The 19,117-nt window shown below is 33.7% G+C and overlaps 4 protein-coding genes, 1 long non-coding RNA gene and 1 other non-coding gene across 13 annotated transcripts; 4 read left to right on the top strand and 2 right to left on the bottom strand.

Annotated features, from left to right (window-relative positions):
- Window positions 1–28: 28 nt before the first annotated feature.
- Window positions 29–1,919, top strand: LOC126682722 (60S ribosomal protein L28-2-like). Of its 2 annotated transcripts, none has more exons than XM_050378467.2 (4): window positions 29–180; window positions 263–432; window positions 522–682; window positions 1,556–1,919. In XM_050378467.2, exons 2-4 carry the CDS (start codon window positions 285–287, stop codon window positions 1,679–1,681), a joined length of 435 nt encoding a protein of 144 aa, XP_050234424.1. In that variant the 5' UTR covers window positions 29–180; window positions 263–284; the 3' UTR covers window positions 1,682–1,919. The 2 variants fall into 2 exon arrangements, with proteins under 2 accessions (XP_050234424.1, XP_050234425.1); XM_050378468.2 differs by having other exon boundaries at window positions 91–180; window positions 276–432.
- On the top strand, window positions 1,312–1,386 carry LOC126685239 (small nucleolar RNA R24). The gene has a single exon (XR_007643350.1). It is a non-coding gene; the product is annotated as a small nucleolar RNA R24 (small nucleolar RNA).
- A 1,823-nt stretch (window positions 1,920–3,742) lies between the features above and the next one.
- LOC126682957 (uncharacterized) lies at window positions 3,743–4,186 on the top strand. Its single transcript, XM_050378751.2, has one exon. It carries the CDS (start codon window positions 3,787–3,789, stop codon window positions 4,033–4,035), a length of 249 nt encoding a protein of 82 aa, XP_050234708.1. The 5' UTR covers window positions 3,743–3,786; the 3' UTR covers window positions 4,036–4,186.
- Window positions 4,187–5,850: 1,664 nt separating this feature from the next.
- LOC126682512 (uncharacterized) lies at window positions 5,851–8,433 on the top strand. 4 transcript variants are annotated; one of them, XR_007641458.2, is made up of 5 exons: window positions 5,851–5,922; window positions 6,086–6,380; window positions 6,479–6,571; window positions 7,348–7,461; window positions 7,789–8,433. It is a non-coding gene; the product is annotated as an uncharacterized LOC126682512 (long non-coding RNA). The 4 variants fall into 4 exon arrangements; XR_007641459.2 differs by lacking the exon at window positions 5,851–5,922 and having other exon boundaries at window positions 5,980–6,380; window positions 7,295–7,461; XR_007641460.2 differs by lacking the exon at window positions 5,851–5,922 and having other exon boundaries at window positions 5,984–6,380; window positions 6,476–6,571.
- A 321-nt stretch (window positions 8,434–8,754) lies between these two features.
- LOC126680156 (uncharacterized) lies at window positions 8,755–10,972 on the bottom strand. Of its 2 annotated transcripts, XM_050375212.2 has the most exons (3): window positions 10,298–10,972; window positions 9,930–10,190; window positions 8,755–9,396 (listed from the first exon to the last, which is right to left on the bottom strand). In XM_050375212.2, the coding sequence occupies exons 1-3, from the start codon at window positions 10,598–10,600 to the stop codon at window positions 9,343–9,345; spliced, it is 618 nt and encodes a 205-aa protein (XP_050231169.1). In that variant the 5' UTR covers window positions 10,601–10,972; the 3' UTR covers window positions 8,755–9,342. The 2 variants fall into 2 exon arrangements, with proteins under 2 accessions (XP_050231169.1, XP_050231168.1); XM_050375211.2 differs by having other exon boundaries at window positions 8,755–10,190.
- An 848-nt stretch (window positions 10,973–11,820) lies between these two features.
- Window positions 11,821–18,449, bottom strand: LOC126683334 (anoctamin-like protein At1g73020). 3 transcript variants are annotated; one of them, XM_050379193.2, is made up of 16 exons: window positions 17,568–18,448; window positions 17,291–17,360; window positions 17,056–17,171; window positions 16,584–16,710; window positions 16,404–16,504; window positions 16,236–16,327; window positions 16,012–16,116; window positions 15,106–15,372; window positions 13,824–13,956; window positions 13,623–13,736; window positions 13,459–13,529; window positions 13,215–13,345; window positions 13,060–13,142; window positions 12,835–12,942; window positions 12,515–12,673; window positions 11,821–12,405 (listed from the first exon to the last, which is right to left on the bottom strand). In XM_050379193.2, the coding sequence occupies exons 1-16, from the start codon at window positions 17,727–17,729 to the stop codon at window positions 12,280–12,282; spliced, it is 1,965 nt and encodes a 654-aa protein (XP_050235150.1). In that variant the 5' UTR covers window positions 17,730–18,448; the 3' UTR covers window positions 11,821–12,279. The 3 variants fall into 3 exon arrangements, with proteins under 3 accessions (XP_050235150.1, XP_050235151.1, XP_055961986.1); XM_050379194.2 differs by having other exon boundaries at window positions 17,291–17,356; window positions 17,568–17,659; XM_056106011.1 differs by lacking the exons at window positions 11,821–12,405; window positions 12,515–12,673 and having other exon boundaries at window positions 12,835–12,937; window positions 17,568–18,449.
- Between the last annotated feature and the right edge of the window lie 668 nt (window positions 18,450–19,117).

Raw genomic sequence — 19,117 nt, 5'->3', positions numbered from 1 at the left:
GGTTAAAACACAATTTTCTTAAAAGAGAAGGGTAGTTTAGTCATTAAACCCCAACATAGCCCAAAAACAAAACAAAAATTAGGGTTTCAGTATAAAAACTCGTAACACATTTTGTTTCCCCTGCTCGCCACTCCCAGCTCCTGCAACCGCCAAGCAAACAAAAAAAAAACCCTAATTAAGGTTCGTTTCTCTTTTCATTTCCTAACTAGTATATTACGATCAATCGATTAAAATCCAATTAAAGATCTGATAAAATTTGCAGGGAATTTTAACAGCAGCTAGAAATGGCGACAGTACCAGGCCAATTGATTTGGGAAATAGTGAAGAAGAACAATTCATTTTTGGTGAAACAGTTCGGAAGAGGAACTGCCAGTCTTCAATTCAGCAAAGAGCCTAACAATCTCTATAATCTCAACTCTTACAAGCATTCTGGTGAGTGTTCTGTATTTTTTGTTCTGTTTTTATTTTAGGGTTTCAAGTTTGCTGTAATTGGGGATTTTGTTTTGCTTTTGAATATTTAGGTTTGGCGAACAAGAAAACGGTGGCTATTCAGTCGGGAAAGGATCAGTCGGTGACGCTTGCGACTACTAAGACTAGGAAGCAGAATAAGCCTTCTGCTTTGCTTCATAAATCTGTTATGAAGAAGGAGTTTAGCCGTATGGCTAAAGCCGTCGAGAACCAGGTAAATTTAACTGCATTTGATCTGATTATTGAAACCAATGAAATGTTATTCGGATATTCTAAGGATGAATGCTTAAGTTAGTTGTTTTTGTTACTCGGAAAGAATCTCTTTTTCAGATACTATAGGGCAGAAAAGTTTTCCTATTCCATTTTCTGAGATGGGAATGGGTTGCGTTTCTTTAATAGAATTATGTATTGTTTCATATTGTGTATTTACTTTTAGTGATTAGGGCCTTTTGTAAATTGGTGGTTGTTGGATTGATCGCATGAAAAAAAAAGTTAATTTCCTTGGTTAACTATGAATTCTTTGCAGCAATGAGCTGTTAACATGTATGGAAAACTCTGTAGCTTAGAGTTGTATGAGATATACTATTATGCCTGGCTTCTGAGCTCAATTCGTCTAGTATTTGATTATTATGTACTAGTTTGAGTGTTTAACAAAAATATATGATTACCTGTTAATATCACTTTGTTTTTTTCTTGTCTCACCTATCATAGCAGAATGTTTGTAATAATGTTTCCTTGGCCATTTCCTTTTATAAATTTTTAACCCTCCTTTTGTTCCTCTGATTTTCTTTAATTTTCTAAAACGCTTTGAATGTCTTAAAGCTGACTTTATTAAGTTTTCTTTTAGCGGTAATGAGCTGTTAACTTAACATGTAAGTCTCAATGAAATATGCTTGTTGCGCTTGGTTTCTGAGCTATGTTTTGTTTGTAAGATGCATGTCACTCGCACGTTTCTGTTATCTCCATTTCCAAATGGTAAACCTGTGTTTTTTAAGCTCTTGACTTTCTCTTATAGTACTGTCAAGCATCACTCTGTTCTTCGGACTAGGTCGTGTTGGCATATTCTCACCTGCTTTACTTGTTGTAGGTTGGTGATAACTATTACAGGCCTGATCTAAAGAAAGCAGCTCTTGCAAGGCTGAGTGTTGTGCATAGGAGCCTGAAGGTTTCCAAATCTGGTGCCAAGAAGAGGAATAGACAAGTTCAGAAATGAAGCGAGTAGTGAGTTAGTTGGGCGGGATGCATTCTGCTCTTTATCTATTTTGATAGAACATGCCGAAAGTGGCAAGATGGATTCTGTTCTCTCTATTTTGCTGCTAGGCACCAAAAGTTGTTTTGTGAGATTAATTTTGAGATTAGATGCTTAAGATCTATAAATGGTGATTTTTCCTGGATAATTTTGTTTGCTGTGGAACTTTTTGATTAAGTTTTGGATATGGCTATTTAATTAATCCTGTTATGTTTTGTTATGTTATATTTTACTCCCATTCAGCAATACAAGTTGACCGAAAGATGTAACCATCGACTGAGAATAGAAAATTAAATCATGTTAGCTTTAGGAAAGCAGATCGAGAAATTAACCTCTTCTTAGAGCATCTCCATTGCATGTTGTATTTTTTATGCTATTTTTAGCATAAAATAAGATAAAATGCTACATATAGCACATATTATTAAAATTTGCTCCATTGCAAAATGCTAAACTAAATGCTAAATTTATAGTTTTATAAGTGATTATCATTATTGATGGCAAATCTGTAAATAATTTAGATATAATAAAATTTAGCATATGCTAAACTTTCTAACAAATTTGGCACAAAGTTTAGCATATGCTAAATTTAGCACATGAAATAGAAGTGCAATGGAGATGTGCTTTTTATACTAAATGCTAAATTATAGCATTGTGAGGTATTTTAGCACTAGAGTGGAGATGCTCTTAGTGTTTTTGCCTTTTACAGTTAATGCATCATCTTGCTGAAACTGCAGTTATCTGCAGCTGGTTGACTGGCTATTCTTCAATTAGAATTTACTCCAGTAAAGGAATTATATATTGTATACATCATTTCCCTCATTGTCAGTGTAACTATCTAGTATATTAATACTCTATGTTACATGAAAATAAAAAACTTAACACAATAATGAAAATGCTGAAACAAGAAATGTTAAAATTGAAAATTGTGAAATGATGTTTTTATGTAAAAACTAAGTTAAGTTGTAAGGTTTTTTAGTTTTAAAATACTTTTAAAAACATAAGTGAGAATTTGTGGGAAGAGTATAGCCACATCGTTCAAGGACCAAAACAAAATAATTTTAATCGAGTGTAAATATATATAGTTTTGATGTGTAAACAGAGCCATTGATGTGGCAATGTACGTGATATTTTGTGTCCGGCTCAACAAGACTCGGAGAATCCATTACTGATTCGATTTGCAAAAATTGTAAGTTGATGTTCGACATTTGTTTTTTGAAATTTTAAATTTGAAAGAAGAAAAATAAAGAGCCAATTGCTTTAGAAACAAAAATAAAAATAAAAAAGACAATAACATGAGAAATTCATAAGTAGACTATGTCTAACACGTCTTTTGTAGATAAAACTAATATTTTTTCCATGTAATTAGCTTAATGAAAAATGTAATTTAGTTTAATCATGATTTTTACATATTTAATGATGTAATAAAATATCATTGACTGGACATATATGATGTGATGGAAAAAGTCTATATTAGATTTTCTCCAAGATAATATATAGTTTTCTAGGATTAGAATTTTAAATTTATCACTATCCTGAATCTTTTTGAAATAGTTTTATTATTTCATTTTCTGGTTAGTTATGTAAATATTGTCTTAATTAAGGATACATGTATTACTTGGTCACATCATATAAAATGATGGATTGCTTACTTGGTGAAGAAGTAAATTGCCCAGGAAGCCTCTTAAACGACAAAATCCATTGTGTTTTGCTATTAAAATTGCAAAAATTATACATAGTCAACCATAGAATTTTTGATAATCATAATTAAACAACAACATCACTTCAAAATGGTTTTTAATTAATCTGTCCGAATCAAACAACTCAAAAACCTTTTTAATTAACTTTAATTAGTTAATAAGACTTGCAATTCATCACAATTCCAAAGAATCACAAAATAAATACAAAATTACACAAAAACATTGAAAGGTCAAGTCAAATCACACATAATAAGTTCGCTACACGTATTGGAATAAACTATATAGTATATATTACTTGTCGTACTGTAATTCTCTCCATATATAAATAATGTGTTTCTGAAATTCTAGCAACATCATCAAATTCAATTGAACATGGCTGTAAAGAAAAAAACTATGTCTCTTGATGCTACTATTAAGCCTAACGATGATCGTGTTAATGCGAAACGCGGCCTTTTTCGTCGATGTTTTTCGCATGTCGAGATTGTAAAGATAGAACCAGGAACTAAGTCATTGAAGGAATTGGATTCCTTCAAGCTCAAGGCAGAGATCAGGAGATGGGCTAAGGCTGTTGTTGCGTATGCTCGTCAAGTTAGCAATCGATTCGGTAACTCGAGAAAATGAAGTGATCGAATCGGAACCACTCGAGAGCTAGAAGAGCCGTGATTGTTACGATAATTTCATTTCATGAAGAAATGATTTCGTTCTTTTGTATTTTTGTTATTTATGTAAAATAATTGGTAAATGTACATAGAGATTTCTTTGGTTTCTTGAATTTTCTTTGAGTGAGACCTCTTCTCTAACAATGGCTGCTTTGTTAACTATATTTGCAAATTGGCTGTTAACTGAATTCATGAGCAATGAGGAGAATGTGGCGGCCGCGGTGAGCAAGATAGAGGCGGAGATGACTAAATTGTGGTGGAGCTATGGAGGGCAGGGCTAATAATCACCGACGGTCCTCGACTTTTACCACAAGCTTCCCTAAACCCCCTATACTTTCAAAAGTTTCCCTAAACCCCCCAACTTTTATGGCGGCGCTCATTCATGGTCCTTATGGACGAAAATACCCCTCAGCGCCGTCATTTTTTGGCGGCTGTCATTTAAAAAAAAAAAAAAATTGGCGGCGCCATGTCAGCTGACACGTCACCAAAATACCCTAAAAAATTGGAAAACCCAAAAAACCCTCAAAATAATATTTGAAAAAAAATCTAGCCAAACCTAAACCATCTATTCGAACCCAAACCACCACCCAACCTAACCCACCCGACCCAACTGACCCGTCCCCTCCGGTCGTCTTCTCACCTGAGAAGACGACCCAGAAGACGACCCAGCTGGGTCGTCTTCTCAGGTGAGAAGACGACCAGATCCGGTCGTCTTTCTCACCTGAGAAGACGACCCAGCCGGTCGTCTTCTCAAAAAATTCTGTTGGGGGGTTTAGGGAACCTTTTGAAAGTATAGGGGGTTTAGGGAAGTTTGGGGTAAAAGTCGAGGACCGTCGATGATTATTAGCCGGAGGGCAGTAACAATCGTGAGAAGATGTCTGAATAGTTAATTAAACTTAAAAAAAATCTATCAAGTATACATCTTTACTACTGCCACATCATTCTATTTTGACGAAAATAAAAGAATATTCAAACGATCACCACACGTTCTTGAAACATTTGCAATGTTAGGATATTTAAAAAAAAAAACTATTCTAATATCGCAAATACTTGTTGTGTGAAATAACTACTTGGATGATAAAAAAATTAAAAACTATCAAAAACAACATTCCCCAAAATTTGGCTATTGAGCATTTCATGATAAAAAAAGGTACAAATCCCTTATATATAACATTCTTTTAAAATAACTAGTAGTTTTTTTCAACACGTGCGTTGCACGTGGTTTTTTAATTTTACATTAAACATGATTTTTATTTGAGATTTTTCAACATAATTTTATGATTTTATATCAATACTTATATTTAATATAAATCCCTTAGAAAGACCCTATAAGCTCTTGTATTATATTTTTTTTATATAATTTTAGTTCTATTAACATACATTATTATTATAATTAAACCCAAATGTAAATATTAGGTGATTTCAATTCTCTCATTTACATTAGAATAATGTGAGGCTTTAACCACGACGTTAGTTATCGTGTAAATTTTTCTTTTTTCAAAAAAATTGAACTTTTCTAGCTACCGCTTCATTGAATAAAATAGTTAGTATTTTAGTTTCTTTAATATCAACCAATATGATATTTAATCATTTGATTATTTCAATAGATGAAAATGGAATTGAAATAAACCAAAGAAAAAAGAATTCGGACTTTTTGGCCCGAATATTATGATAATGTTTCACGAAGGATATTATATTCCTGTATTTATAGTGGTGTATTATCAGGATTAGATACCAATCTGTATTTTTTTTTAATATGTTGCGCAATTCCTTTTAAGGCTTCATATACGGTACCACTGAAGTTTGGATACCACTTGTGTCATTGACCTGTTTTAACATGCTATTGCAGGTAATTTTAGTATTTTTTCCATTTAATTATTTTCTTTATACATCATCTTTCTTTCTTAATTTTCTTTCTTGAACTTAACCTAAACCATACATAATCGCATCCACAACATGGCTTTCTCAACAAAATAATTATTTAATCTTCAGGTTTTTTATTTTGTTTAAAGGAATAGATCGACGACGATGGCTTCCAAAAGCGGTAGCCAATCACCTCTGGAAGCAGAGGGCGAAGGCGGTGCTGAAGCTGTTGCTGCCGATGATGAGGCGGAAATGCAGGCTTATACATTTGCAGCAATTGCGACAATTGTGGTCTCCAATTTGACGATCCAGAAGAAAATAGACAATACCGATTATACAATCGCCAATTCCATGAATCCGCTGAGGCTTGTATACCAATGTTGGAGTTAAACCGCGTCCTGCTCCGGCTGATTTCCTTCTTTATTGGGAGCTACTGTAGTCAATGTTCGTTTTTTACTCTTAAATTAATTTTTTAGATATTGTATTTGAATTAAAATTAAATATAAATTTCATTAATTATCTGTTGTTTGTTTGATTAGCAGGCAGACCTTAGTAAACCAGAGACTATACCAGCAACATTGATTGGGATTCATACTATCATTGACTGTGCCTCTCGCCGTCCTCTTATTAAAATGGTTAGTTTGGAAAGTTTAATGACCCTATGAGAGTTCTTGACCTGGTTCAGGATGGACCACTTATATGAGTTCTATGACTAGAAATATCATGATGCTATATAACTGAGTTGAAATCTATTTTCATTATACAAGCTTCTACTTTGAATATGATCTATTTGTACTTCTATAAATCTATTACTCAACAGTCAATTTTATAGAACTAGTGTAGTAGAATTATATGTAATTTTCTTTTACATTTATGTCTTTAATCCACAATTTTAAATTACTATAAAAAATTCATGAAATTTAAGGGAGTTCATACTATTACTAGCTGTGTCACTGTATTAAAATCATTACCTAAATAGTTGACCTCTTCCTAATTTTCTACTTAATACTGTAGCATGGAAACCTATTATTTATGTATGAGATAGGCATGAATAATCTGGTTTTAGAATCATATCATTGGTCCTCTTAAATGGATAAGAAGTTTGAAAGAATGAGAGTGAAAAGTGAGCACTTGAAGTGAGGTCCTTCGATTCATTTACATGTTGTCATTTAACTGTTATATCGATCTTTAAGTACATTATTGGCTGCTCATTAATTTTTAATAGCATGTCAAATGTGATTTTATAATCACTTGCATGTAATACTTGTTGAGTTAAAATGTTAATAGGTAGAGAGAAACTTCTTAATGCATTTGATTTTAGGGGTATATTTTTATTATGTTTGATGTTCATGTGCCAGCAAGTTAGGAGCACTTTTACGCGGGATATTATTGATTTTCTTCTGGTTTGCAGTCGTCCTTCCAAATGTGGACAAATCAAATATAGGAAACACTTAACTGTAAGAAATGCGGAGATGCTGTATTTTGAACTAAACATTTTGCTACAGCCATTGATAATTACACACAAGTAAGTCGTTTTATGACGGTTATACTTCATCTTTTCCGTTAAAATTAACAAAGTTGCACATTGCTGGCTGATTGGTTCTTCATGCTTGTATGCCTCTATTGTTCTCTATGTGGAGCATATAAACAACATGAGTTTTTGAAATTTTCAAAACCGAAGCTAACGAGTTGATTCAGTTGGTATTTTGGTGTAGTTTGAACCAAAAGTACGCTAAATCAAACTGAAAAACCAAATATGTAATGTCAAAGAAACGTGCTAGCTCGTACTATTTAGAATCTTTACAGGGACTTACAAAAATCTGACGTAAAATCCCAATATCTATTTTCGCAGCCGAGAATAGAAGAGCGGAGGTCAAGCTGGAGAAGCTATTCAGGGAAGATAACAATACTAATGCCCAGATGATACATGAAAAACAAGATCAGATTGCAGGTCTTTATGTTTCGATGCAAAGAAGGATTCTCCGATGAAGAGAAAGAACGGATTGCAGGTCTTCCGGGACATTGCTCCAACTCCAGATGACAGTCCATGAACTTCAATTTGAAAGAGCCGCAAAAGTGTGTATATATTTTAATCTTGAAGATTGTTGCTGCTCCAATCAAATAATGCATGAACAACTTTCTTACTATGAAAAATTACAGTTTGCAGGCTTTCAGGGAGCTTGAATCTTTAAGAAGTTTATGTAGAGATTGTGTATAAAAAGTTAATGCATATTAGCCTCTGATTTTTTGTTTGATCTTTTTATTACCATATGTTTGATTCATATGCTTGTATATTAGTCCTTTTTCCCGTGGTTAAATAACTTCAAGTTAACCACAGTTTCATTTTGTTTGGCTACTACTGCAATTTGCTTACCTGTGTGTTGCCTGCCATACCATGGCAAGACTTTTGTCATAGTACTCTTATCGTTTTTCAGAAGCTTTTGTATTATACAATTGGTCCCATCTCCTTATTATCGTAGTTAATAAGTTTTTCATTTTTCATTTTGTTCAAGTAGCTTTAGCTTCATGTTTCCCTAATAGCTTTCAATGTGCATTACATTTACAAAAATTACCAGCTCCATCACTATGCACATTGCTGATGGTTGACATTTTTGCAGCACAATCACCGCTTTACTTGCCGGCACCAACAATAATGATTCAATTATTAATACATTTTTAATTAATCCTTAACAATCAATGACTTTCATGTATTGCACACTTCGATTTAAAAATAACCATTTCACAAAATTTCCTTTCCATACATCAAGTGAGATGCATATTTCAATCTTTGTAAGGTAAGGATTAGAAAAGAAGAAAATAATTATGAAGACACTAAATTTTTTTGATGGATCATTAAGGTCAAACTAATCAAAACACGAATAGTAGAAATGTTTTTGCCAAAAATGAACAAAATTGAGCAGTTAAAATCAATACATGGCTAAAAAAATTTCCCAACTCATGACTGCAAAACATATACTTTTGATCAGTAAATGACTTCAGCTGCTTATGCCATTTAAGATTCAATGCACATCAATCTTTAATCAACACAAAATGGTCCTCTTGCATTAACCGATTTTCGTGCGTTAACGACTGAATTTCTGCCCTCAAAGTCTCAATTTGGTCTAGCATTGCTGCATTTCTAGCATTAGCATCAGTAACTCGCGCATGTTCTACATTCTATTCATTCGTCAACTCATTAATCTGATCTCTTCTTCTCAATGTCTCCATTTGCTCCTCTCGTGCTTCAACAGCTGCATTCTTCAAGTCATGAAGCTCCTTACGTATCTCATTCACATTCTTCAGCAAATAATCACTCATTTCTCTATCTAACCATCTCAAAGACTCGCATTGCGAATTCTACAAAATCCCACACCAACTTAAAAAAAACTCACCATAAATAACAATCTCATTTAATGTGTGCTCCACCATCTTGACACTCCCTCCCATATGAAGATATTCCCTGCACAAGAATACATAAAATAAGGCATCTCTGTAAAACAAGAACATGCAAAATTTTAAAGTAAAACACAGTGAAACAAGCATATTACAGCATGAAATCTGATGTAAACACCAAAAAAGAGGATTGCGAGAAAACAAAACATAATCAACTCAATAATTTCCTTTTGTAAGAATATAATTGTCAACTCCAATGGCAATGATGCAACGATGGTAGTACAACTCAGAGGTCATATCGCTGGAGTTAGGACTAAAGATCTAAAGGCAGCTGCTACATGCAAAACTATTGAACGGTACGCGCCACCAAACTGTCCAGTACTACTTTTGACGAAAGAATAGACTTGTTACAACTGCTAAAGCTTTCAAACAAGCTCTTAAATTCTACATCGATTTATTTGGGAATCATTACTCATATTCTTACTGTTATAGTATTGAAGCTGCGTTCAGTTAATAGTGCACATTGAGAACATTCATTTAAATGATTAATAAAGGAGATAAATAAACAAACAAAATGATGGGGTGTTTAGTAGACTTAACAGCAATCTGAGGCTCAAGAGGAGGAGACAAAACTCCAACAGACGGACTAATACTTGACAACCCAGTTGAAATAACCTTAGTACGAGGAGTATGATAAAGAGAAAGGCTGAGAAAGATCGGAAATTTGCAGAAGAACCGCCTTGCCGCCGTGGGATTAGCCACGGAAGAGTAAATAGGAACAAGAACAGCTTCAAACCCAGCAAGTGAAGGACTTAAGGCAAACTTCGAGGAGTGAATTCTCGACAGATACAAACCCGAAAGCTGAGGAATAAAAGAAAGAACGTGTTAAACGCTCTAAGCTCATCACCAGTTATGAGAACTTCTCACAAAATCACAATGTAAAAGCTATTCGATATAGGGAAACTTACAGTTATGGCGATTGATCTCCGACTCATTTGAAAAATGGTATCCAAAACACAAACTGATAAACGTGTTAAACGCTCTAAGCTCGCCAACGAAGGAAGATGATTCTCTGTCATTTTGGGGATAAACTCACATGAGGATCGAAAGGGATCTCCAATACACAACGTTTTTCTTTTTCCAGGAACTGGCTTGAACCATTTCTTATGTTTTAAAACGTCTCTCTTTCTTCCTTTGGAATACGCGATCGGGTTTTGTTTGCAAATGAGGAATCTATCAGTAATGTCAATTTTACCACCGTTCTTAAACATTTTTTCGACCCATGAGAAGCCAAGCAAGAGATCCGATTAAGAGTGAGGAAGAGAGCAGATCAGATCGTTTTCCTTGATGTTGTGGCGTTGAACATGGCGACAAGCAACTGGTCTTATGATACTCAGCAAAAAACGAGGTTCCTATTTTACCATGTCGAAATTGGGTCTGCTGCAAAGTGATCATGATGACCCAGGTGATGGAGTTATTGTTGTTGGTGGTGATGGAACTGTTAGTGGCGATATCCATTGTTGGGGCAGGAGAACTTAGAGAGAGCTGTAAGTTAGAGAGAGCTGTGATTTAATTATGTCACCGACTCAATAAGTAGCTGGTCATATAATCAACGGAGGACATTAATCAGAAAATAATCAGACGGTTATGAAAGCCAGTGGTATTTAAACTCCAGTGGTACTCTAGAACGACCCTCCTTTTAATATTAAGAATACCCACCTAATTTTTAATATGTATCCTTGAAGGATAAGGAGTATCAATTTTGTATTTGTTAACCACACGTTTTTTTGTATGTTAGGTCTTTGTATTTGTTAAGCACATGTATTTTTGTATTGAAGGTGCACCGAAAGCACAATTATCAATTAGGATTAGAAAAATAAAAGGTATTTTTGTCTATTAATGAAAATGTTATTTTTGTCTATTAATGAAAATGTTCCCCCATTAATATATTTTTATATATGTTATAGATATAGATAGATGTGAAAAAAAAATGCTCAAATGGTACATTCTCTTTAGAATTTCTCTCTGAAAATCTTTTTCATTAAAACCTAATTTTTCATTTGAAGCTTGTTTTGTAAGTGGGAGACGGTGGTTATCCGGCCAAGAAATAACTCTCTCTTTTGATTATACTTTTATATGTTGTTCTTTTGTTTTTTTCAATAAATTGCTCTATCATAAAAAATTGTGCGATTCTAGTATATATATTGATGATGTTATTTTCTGACCAATATATGTCGGATCCTTGATTAGATCAATATTATTTATGAAAAATTCTTAGATAAACCAAATTTTAGTATTTATCAATCTTAACTTCAAATTTATTGAAAAATCAAAATTGTTGTCGGATTATTGAAGTATATTTAAAATGAAGAACGTTAAAGATAAAAGTTCTATAACTATAAATAGTGCTCAGAAATACGTTTGAATTGATTGAATTCTCGCGCCATAAAAAAATCTTTGTTAAATTTGTGTTTGTTCTAAAGTAAATCAATTGTTCGGCATAATTCAATCTATCAACTGATTTACAATATACTTCGATGTTTATCTCAATATAGTTTAACTTTTGATAAAAATAAAAAAGTAAAAAGTAATCCAAACATATTATTAGCCTATAGACCTTTAGATCATAGTTCCATAATAATTTCAGCTCAGCAAATGGTTAGATGACCTTGGTTCAGCATGCTGAGAGAGCTACCAAATGGAAATTTCCATGTCAATCATATCTACACTGCATATTTATAACTGTATTCACTATTGTTGCAAAATCCAGTAGTCTATACCAATGCTCACAGAACTGCTAAAAAACACATAGTTACCGTCAAAATTTCTTCAACGTATCAACATTCTCAGAAACAACCGCAATGCCAATTTCAAAATTTCTTCACCTCATCAACATTCTCCCATCAATGCTTGACGCATAAAGCGCTTGCACATCTTTGTACTTGAATTCTCACTCGGTCTTCATAAGTCCAAATGCCTTTTCTCTCAAGGAAATGCTTCTCAAAAGCTGTTTCGAATACATACCTTGTGCTTGCTTCGCATTCTTCACCCTGTTGGCTTTTACCCAAGCAGGCTCCTGTTGATGAAACAAAAGAATCATAATTCATGAACCAGGAAAAACTTTCAGACAACAAAATGGCAGATTCAAACATTTTAATGGTCGGATTAGCATAAGTGATGCTCACCTCAGGAAGAAAGCGCGATAAACCAAATTTAACGAGCAGAAGGACATGCTCCAAGATGAGAATCGCAGCAAGCCCGGGCTCTATTTTCCATTTTCCCTCTTGATCGTATAAACATACTAAAAGAGCGGAGTTGGTGCAGATTGACATCACTATAAGAAACTATATTTCAAAGGGTTACGACCATATCAGTAACAGTGATACTAAAGTACATTCAAAATTGCCATAAGTATTAAATTCTTCAGAGTCGTTATTTGTTGCTCGGTACTGCACTTTCAAAGAATTATAATTTGTGCGATATCAAAATGACTGGAGGCAAGTACCTGAAATATGTTTAGCCAAGCTCCAATGGAGGGAGCAGCACGAGGAACTGGTCTTTTCAACATGGTTAGCAGCTTCAATGCAACTGTTCTAATTTCTGTGAAGCTGTTCTGCATGAAAGGCTCATCATAAATTTGCACTATAAGGATTTTTTTTGAACCACGCATTAAAATGAAACATTAAGAAATTGCATTAACAACTAGGCAAATATGCGGCTCAAGTCATACCACGGCAGCAAAGGCAAATGCAAGGGGAAATGCACAAGCAAACATCATGACCATTCCAAACTGCAACGTTAACTGCAGAAAATCTGCACAAAGTTTTTTTAGAAAATCAGCATCACGATGAATTGTTTGGTAACTATAAATATTTAGCATATTACCATCAAAAAGGCCATCTTCTAGATCTTCACCGATACTTGCAGAATATGAAGGTTTTAAGTATTCTTTCTCCACCTTAGAATTGACCTGAATCTTCCCATTTGATTGTCCTTTTACCTGTTTTTTCTTATTTCTTGAGATAGAAAAAAGCTATCACTAAAAATTATATTTTCAAATTTATATAAAGGAAAAACTAGAAAAAATATTTCATTTTCAGAAATGAGAAATACACGGTAAAGAATTTACCTAACAGCCTTATATTTCTTATAACTGTATTTGAGATAGGGTAGTGAATTCTCTAACAGATTCTCCAGCACCTGGATAACAATTTTTCAATCAAGAGCACATCGACCTAGATAACCGTAAACAAATTGCTTATATTTCATTAAAAAGATTTACAGCTTACATACCTGGCTTACAATCAGACGCTGAATTAAAACCTGGCGAAGGGTCTGGAAGTTGCGATGCAGAAGGGCATGATAGAAAACTCCGATATATGACTGCATAAAATAAAGGCCAAAAACCTGCAACATAAGGTAAAATATTTTTATGAAATGCTCCATGAAAGATTGAAAGAAAAAAAAATGGATGCACCATTTTGCATTCATTACTTTGTAGACCAAGCTGTCAGCCTGATTTTCTGTGTTTTCATCGTTCTCACATTCTATGAGCTTCATCGATATCTTGCCCCCAAACTTCGTAATATACTGAATGAGAACAAGATAAACAGTCGTCAACACAAACCTGAAAACGGAAATTAGAGTGTCAGGCTGTCGGCAACTCATGATGTCAAGCAGTTTCAAACTAAAAACATTTAAGTGACGCAGTATTCCCAGTAGTTAATTAAATGCCAATAACTAGTCAAATTTACATGGAGGCAGATTGCTCAGAATCAAATTATACATGATGGATTCATTACAGTAAAATAGCAGAACATAAAAGTTCCAGTTAATGTGGAAGACAAAATGTCAAGAGTTCAATCTGCAGGTTCAAAGAAATGATCAAATTGGAAAATAACCTACATTGTCCAATTCCAAAACGTAAAAGGAATGACAATAGTTCTTATTTTACTTATCAAGAAACTCAACGAAGCCTTAGTTCCACGTAGATTGGGCTTGCATATTTTTGTATTGGCGATAAGAATTACATTATTGTTATGCTTGCATATAAAATAGTCAGATTTCAAGAGCAGTCATGTGAATTTAAAAGGAAATTGTGTGGCGCTCGGTTTAGCTTAATTAAAAAGTGAACATGCATGTAATAGAAATATGAAATTCTTTTTCAACATTAGATTTGGTTGTAAGGGATAGCCAAAATTAAACAAACATATGAAAAATGCATTTTCAGAGTATTGCTGCTCTTCTGCAACAAATGAAAACCTAATTCTTCACATTCTTGAGGCATGATCATGCGAAAAACAACAGCATTAAAGTAATCTTATATGGAGCTCAACAAGAATGAGGATCATTTCTAAAGGAAGCACTAGATAAAAATATGGACCAGCTGTCCGATGTATGTCCTTCTTTTCTTTCCTTTTTTAAAGTATTTTTCTTTAGTTTTGATTGTTCATTAATCTTTCAAATAGACTGGAATTCAGGGAACATATCTATATTGGTAAACAAATAAATTACGCTCTATTCACAGACAAAAAAATTCTGGTCACTAAGGGAATCGAACATATCAGCTAAAGCATCAAGGGGTAAAAAAATATAGAGATATTTGAACAGCAAGAAACTAATAGGCACAACTGTACATTATCCATGCAAGCATGCATATATACAAGGATGTATTCTCAGCCCAAACTATAAAAGTATGGCAACCGTTAAATAACGACTCCTAAAAATAGAAGCTAGCAACATAAATCATAATATGAAATAACAAACAAAATCTTACTTCATCATGTCTGAATCCATGACCTCATAAAGATGAGCATAGGCCAACTCAAACGGCAATTGGAGGCAGATAATACTTGAGATAATGATAGTATTATTTCTAAACTGCATGAGGTACCCAAACCATTCACATCTTTGAAATGTCTCCTTCTCTTTTGTTTTATCGCTCCCCAAATTCTTTACAAGTTCTAGAGGTGACTGTAAGGAACTCCATTCCATGCCTAAAAATTTACATCCTTGGCCAGCTGCTGAATAATGTATCTGCCATCTATACCACCAAAATTCTCAGTGAGAAAGGAACAAAAACTCCAGAGAAGAGATTATCTTTCATCTGTGCTATATACCACATATGGAGAGCCAGAAACAGGGCCATATTCGAGGGAGAGATAGTAAATCAGAATGTGATAATTGCAGGGGTTCGCCAAGATATGCTATTGAAGATGTTCTCAAGGAGAAGAAATTCTGATTCTTTTCTCAAGTTTTATCAGATCTGGCAAGCTATTAGATAGATGTGGTACTGTGCTGCTATGGTTTTAGTTTGAGAGACTATGAAGATTGTGTAATTATTTTGCAGACTGTTTGTTTTGAGGGTGTTTACCTGTTTGATCAGTCCTGGCTTGTAGGACTTGATTTGTCTTGTTTTGTGGTTGTTTGAGCTTAATATAATCTCGGGTTTATACCAAAAAAAAAAAAAAAAACTCCAGAGCAATATGTAAGAATAAAAGACAAATACAATGTTGAAAAATGACTCTCAACTCAACAATCGATCAAAAAAATAGAAGAAACGTATAAGATATAGCCAAACTCGTTTGGATTGGAAGAAAAATTCCATATTCTCCAGCTAATTTGGAAGCAACGCTTAGATGAGTTGAGTATAGAACAACAATTTCACATTATTTATAGTTACCTAGCCAAAAGGGCAGAGTTTTTACGTTTCCAGAACTGGAAAAACAACACTGCCCATAATATTATGCTTATGAAGAATATTGGAAGAACTAGGAACTGCAACGATCTGAAAAAGAGAAGTAAAAGCACATAAGTAAGAGATATGCGGAATCATATTAGATGCTTCAACACCAACTACAAAAACATTAACAGCCACCAAATATACCACGAAGCAATATTACTTACCCAAAGTCAACCACCTGCACGACAAGCCCATAAGCAGCTGGAAAGAGCAACCAGCGTGTATACATGCGAAGAAATGCAAAATAGATGGCAATCTACCAAGCATAAATTCTTGATTATAATCCATTTAAGTAATACTACATGGAATATATATGGAGTTAGCTTCAATACCTTCAGCCCAAAATATGAATAGATGTCATCAATTGGCTGGTTTGTGAAGTTCCGCCAGTTCAGAACCCAACTTCTTTGAAGATTCTTTCTCTGAATTTCAACTATAAACCAATGCTCATTTAATTTTAAATACCACATTGAAACTATAAGTATATTTGCAAAGAGTAAGATTCAATATACCATGTAAAGGAAAAACCCGTTTAACAATGCCCTCATATTCCAACCTCCGCAACAAAGATTCCCCAACTTCCCATACACACTCCTTGCTATCCCATTTTAAAGGTAAACTTAGCTTGCTCTCATTGACCTGTAAAAGTTTAATTGAGTACCGGTTAATGGAGGCATGCAAACTTCAAGATACATGAATAAACCATGGATGCAAGAATATGCACAAACAGAAACCACAAAACTTGAATATTATTACAAGATAAAATAAACAAAGTAAAGAAACACAAGCATTACTACAAAAGTCATGCACTACACGTACTATTCTTCAATCAAATGAAATGAGACAAAATTCAAGAACCTAAGCTTGTGACGAAAGCATAAACTGTCACTTGAGGACTCGATCACCAAGAAAATAGTTGTTCCACTTGTGTGTGTTCGTGAGAGAGAATACCAACAAAAATATGATGCATAAAAATGATCTTACAATTCCATAGAGCAAATGAGTGTAGCATTCAAAACGTTCACACCAGCTAAACAGCGACCCATCTGGTTGTCTCGCAAATGCTTTGACCTCCTCCCATTCAAATTGCAGATCCATTCCTGAAATTCAAATAACGGTTACAGGACTGTAATTCTCCTATGTTACGTAATATTACTAGGACTAAACATCAGTAAACAGAGAGCTAAAGAGACAACTTAGAAGCATTAAAAATGATTACCAATATGAGTAGGCTTCTTCATTTGCAACTCAGCTGCAGCCTTCCCCAGTGTCTCCAAAGGAGCAGCTAACTAAATAAACATCCACAACTTAGCCAACTTAAGCATAACAAGAACAAACCACATGATTTCATTCAAAAGAAAAGTAAATACAAATTCTAAAGACAGTTAACCAATTACATGATTCTCATACCTAAATTCACCCCACCTTGCACAATTTTTAACATAATAGATTGCTTAATTAATAAAACAATAGCTTAAACAAAAGAAGGAACAAACCTTAATAAACTCATCAGTTAGACCAAGAGCTCTATCAACTACAAATCCAACACTCTTCAATTCATTTACAAGAACCTCAACACAATCACAACTCTCATCTATTTTCTCACCATCACATCTTGGAACCACCACACACATCTCAAAAACAATCTCATCATTCATTTCAAATCCCACTCACCTCCTTCTTAGGTAGAACGCACACGGACACGGGAAACGTGACACTCGGACACAGACACACTAAAACAAAACAATGTTATTTTAAAATTTTCTATATAAAAAATAAAACTTCATGTCCAAAACGTTAAATGTCTGAAACGTTTCCGAAACGGATTCACACCAAAATCGAAATCAAAAAAAAGAAAAAGAAAAAGAAAAAAACCCTTCAATAAACCAGACTAAATAACATCAAAAGCTTGCATCTTTTCCATCTAGTAATTCTCAGGAACACCAAAGATGACACCTTTTCAACACCAAATCAATTGGGTGGCTATGAATTATGATCATCACAACCAACCAAACCACAAACACAAAACGCAGATCAGAAACTCTTGAAACGACAATGAGAATGTATATACAGAGAGAACAGGTGTACGACTGTAGAAGAAGGAGGGTGACACGTGGAGATGAGAATTGATGGGCGTTTCTTGAATGTGTTGGCGTTTCGGAGTGTCAATAGTATGATTGTAATCCAGTTGGTGAGTGTTTCTATGCTCCTCGGTATTAGTGAAATGCAGGAAAAACAAAAAGAACGCTATTATTAGTTGTACTAATTCCTATTTGGGTGGAGAATTTGAATGTGAAATTCTGAAACTGCCATTAATATGATTCTTTTGCACTACAGGTTTTCATGTGTTCATTATTATGGATTTTGTAATTATGCTTTGTTCAAATTCTGCATGGAAACAAAAAACGTCCTAAATTGAAAAATAATTGAATACTCCCTTATTTTATAAGTATAGAAAATACTTCTATTTTGGAGCATTTATATAAAATTTTCTAATATTAGTTCTACTTTATATATTTTTATTTGAATTTTTTTATAATAATATCCAAGAGCGGAACTAGCTTTTGTGATATGGGAGAACGCAACCACATTTTTTTTAGGTGGCTAAATGTATAAAAATAATTATATTTAAAATAAATAAAAATTTGAAGGGTATTTTTGTCCAAAAAAGTTGCGGGAGTAGATGCCCTCAAATTATATGATTATATGCCTGGTTCCGCCTCTGAAGATATCCTTACTTAATGTAATGAGTAATTATGAACTAAAATTGGTAGTTTTGAATTATTCTTTTTATTTTAGCCAATTAGAGTATACTAACTACAATAAGTTTAAGGATTACTTTTAGAAAATTATTAGAGAAGTGTATAACATTAATGATAGTATTTCTTAATCAGTGTGTCAGTAAAAAAAAATTCTATAATTATGAGAAGAAGAAAGTATAAAACAGCAAAGTAAGGAGTAATCTTTTACCAAGTGAAATGATATTTTCTATAAAAAATTATATAATAAAATTTTGAATTTTAAAAGCGTCTTCGAAACAGAAAGA

This window comes from Mercurialis annua, linkage group LG5 (genome assembly GCF_937616625.2).
Source record: "Mercurialis annua linkage group LG5, ddMerAnnu1.2, whole genome shotgun sequence".
In the NCBI taxonomy this organism is placed as follows: domain Eukaryota; kingdom Viridiplantae; phylum Streptophyta; class Magnoliopsida; order Malpighiales; family Euphorbiaceae; genus Mercurialis; species Mercurialis annua.
Note: the sequence above shows the minus strand (reverse complement) of the source record. Positions and strands in the feature narration are given on the sequence as shown.

Coding starts and splice junctions, on each gene's coding strand:
- LOC126682722 (XM_050378467.2), top strand. CDS start 285: ATGGCGACAGTACCAGGCCAATTGATTTGGGAAATAGTGAAGAAGAAC. Junction 433..521: donor CAACTCTTACAAGCATTCTG/GTGAGTGTTCTG, acceptor TTGAATATTTAG/GTTTGGCGAACAAGAAAACG. Junction 683..1,555: donor CTAAAGCCGTCGAGAACCAG/GTAAATTTAACT, acceptor TACTTGTTGTAG/GTTGGTGATAACTATTACAG.
- LOC126682957 (XM_050378751.2), top strand. CDS start 3,787: ATGGCTGTAAAGAAAAAAACTATGTCTCTTGATGCTACTATTAAGCCT.
- LOC126680156 (XM_050375211.2), bottom strand. CDS start 10,600: ATGTTTAAGAACGGTGGTAAAATTGACATTACTGATAGATTCCTCATT. Junction 10,191..10,297: donor GGAGATCAATCGCCATAACT/GTAAGTTTCCCT, acceptor TTTATTCCTCAG/CTTTCGGGTTTGTATCTGTC.
- LOC126683334 (XM_050379193.2), bottom strand. CDS start 17,729: ATGAATGATGAGATTGTTTTTGAGATGTGTGTGGTGGTTCCAAGATGT. Junction 16,505..16,583: donor ACGGGTTTTTCCTTTACATG/GTATATTGAATC, acceptor ATTGGTTTATAG/TTGAAATTCAGAGAAAGAAT. Junction 13,346..13,458: donor AAGAAATATAAGGCTGTTAG/GTAAATTCTTTA, acceptor TTCTATCTCAAG/AAATAAGAAAAAACAGGTAA.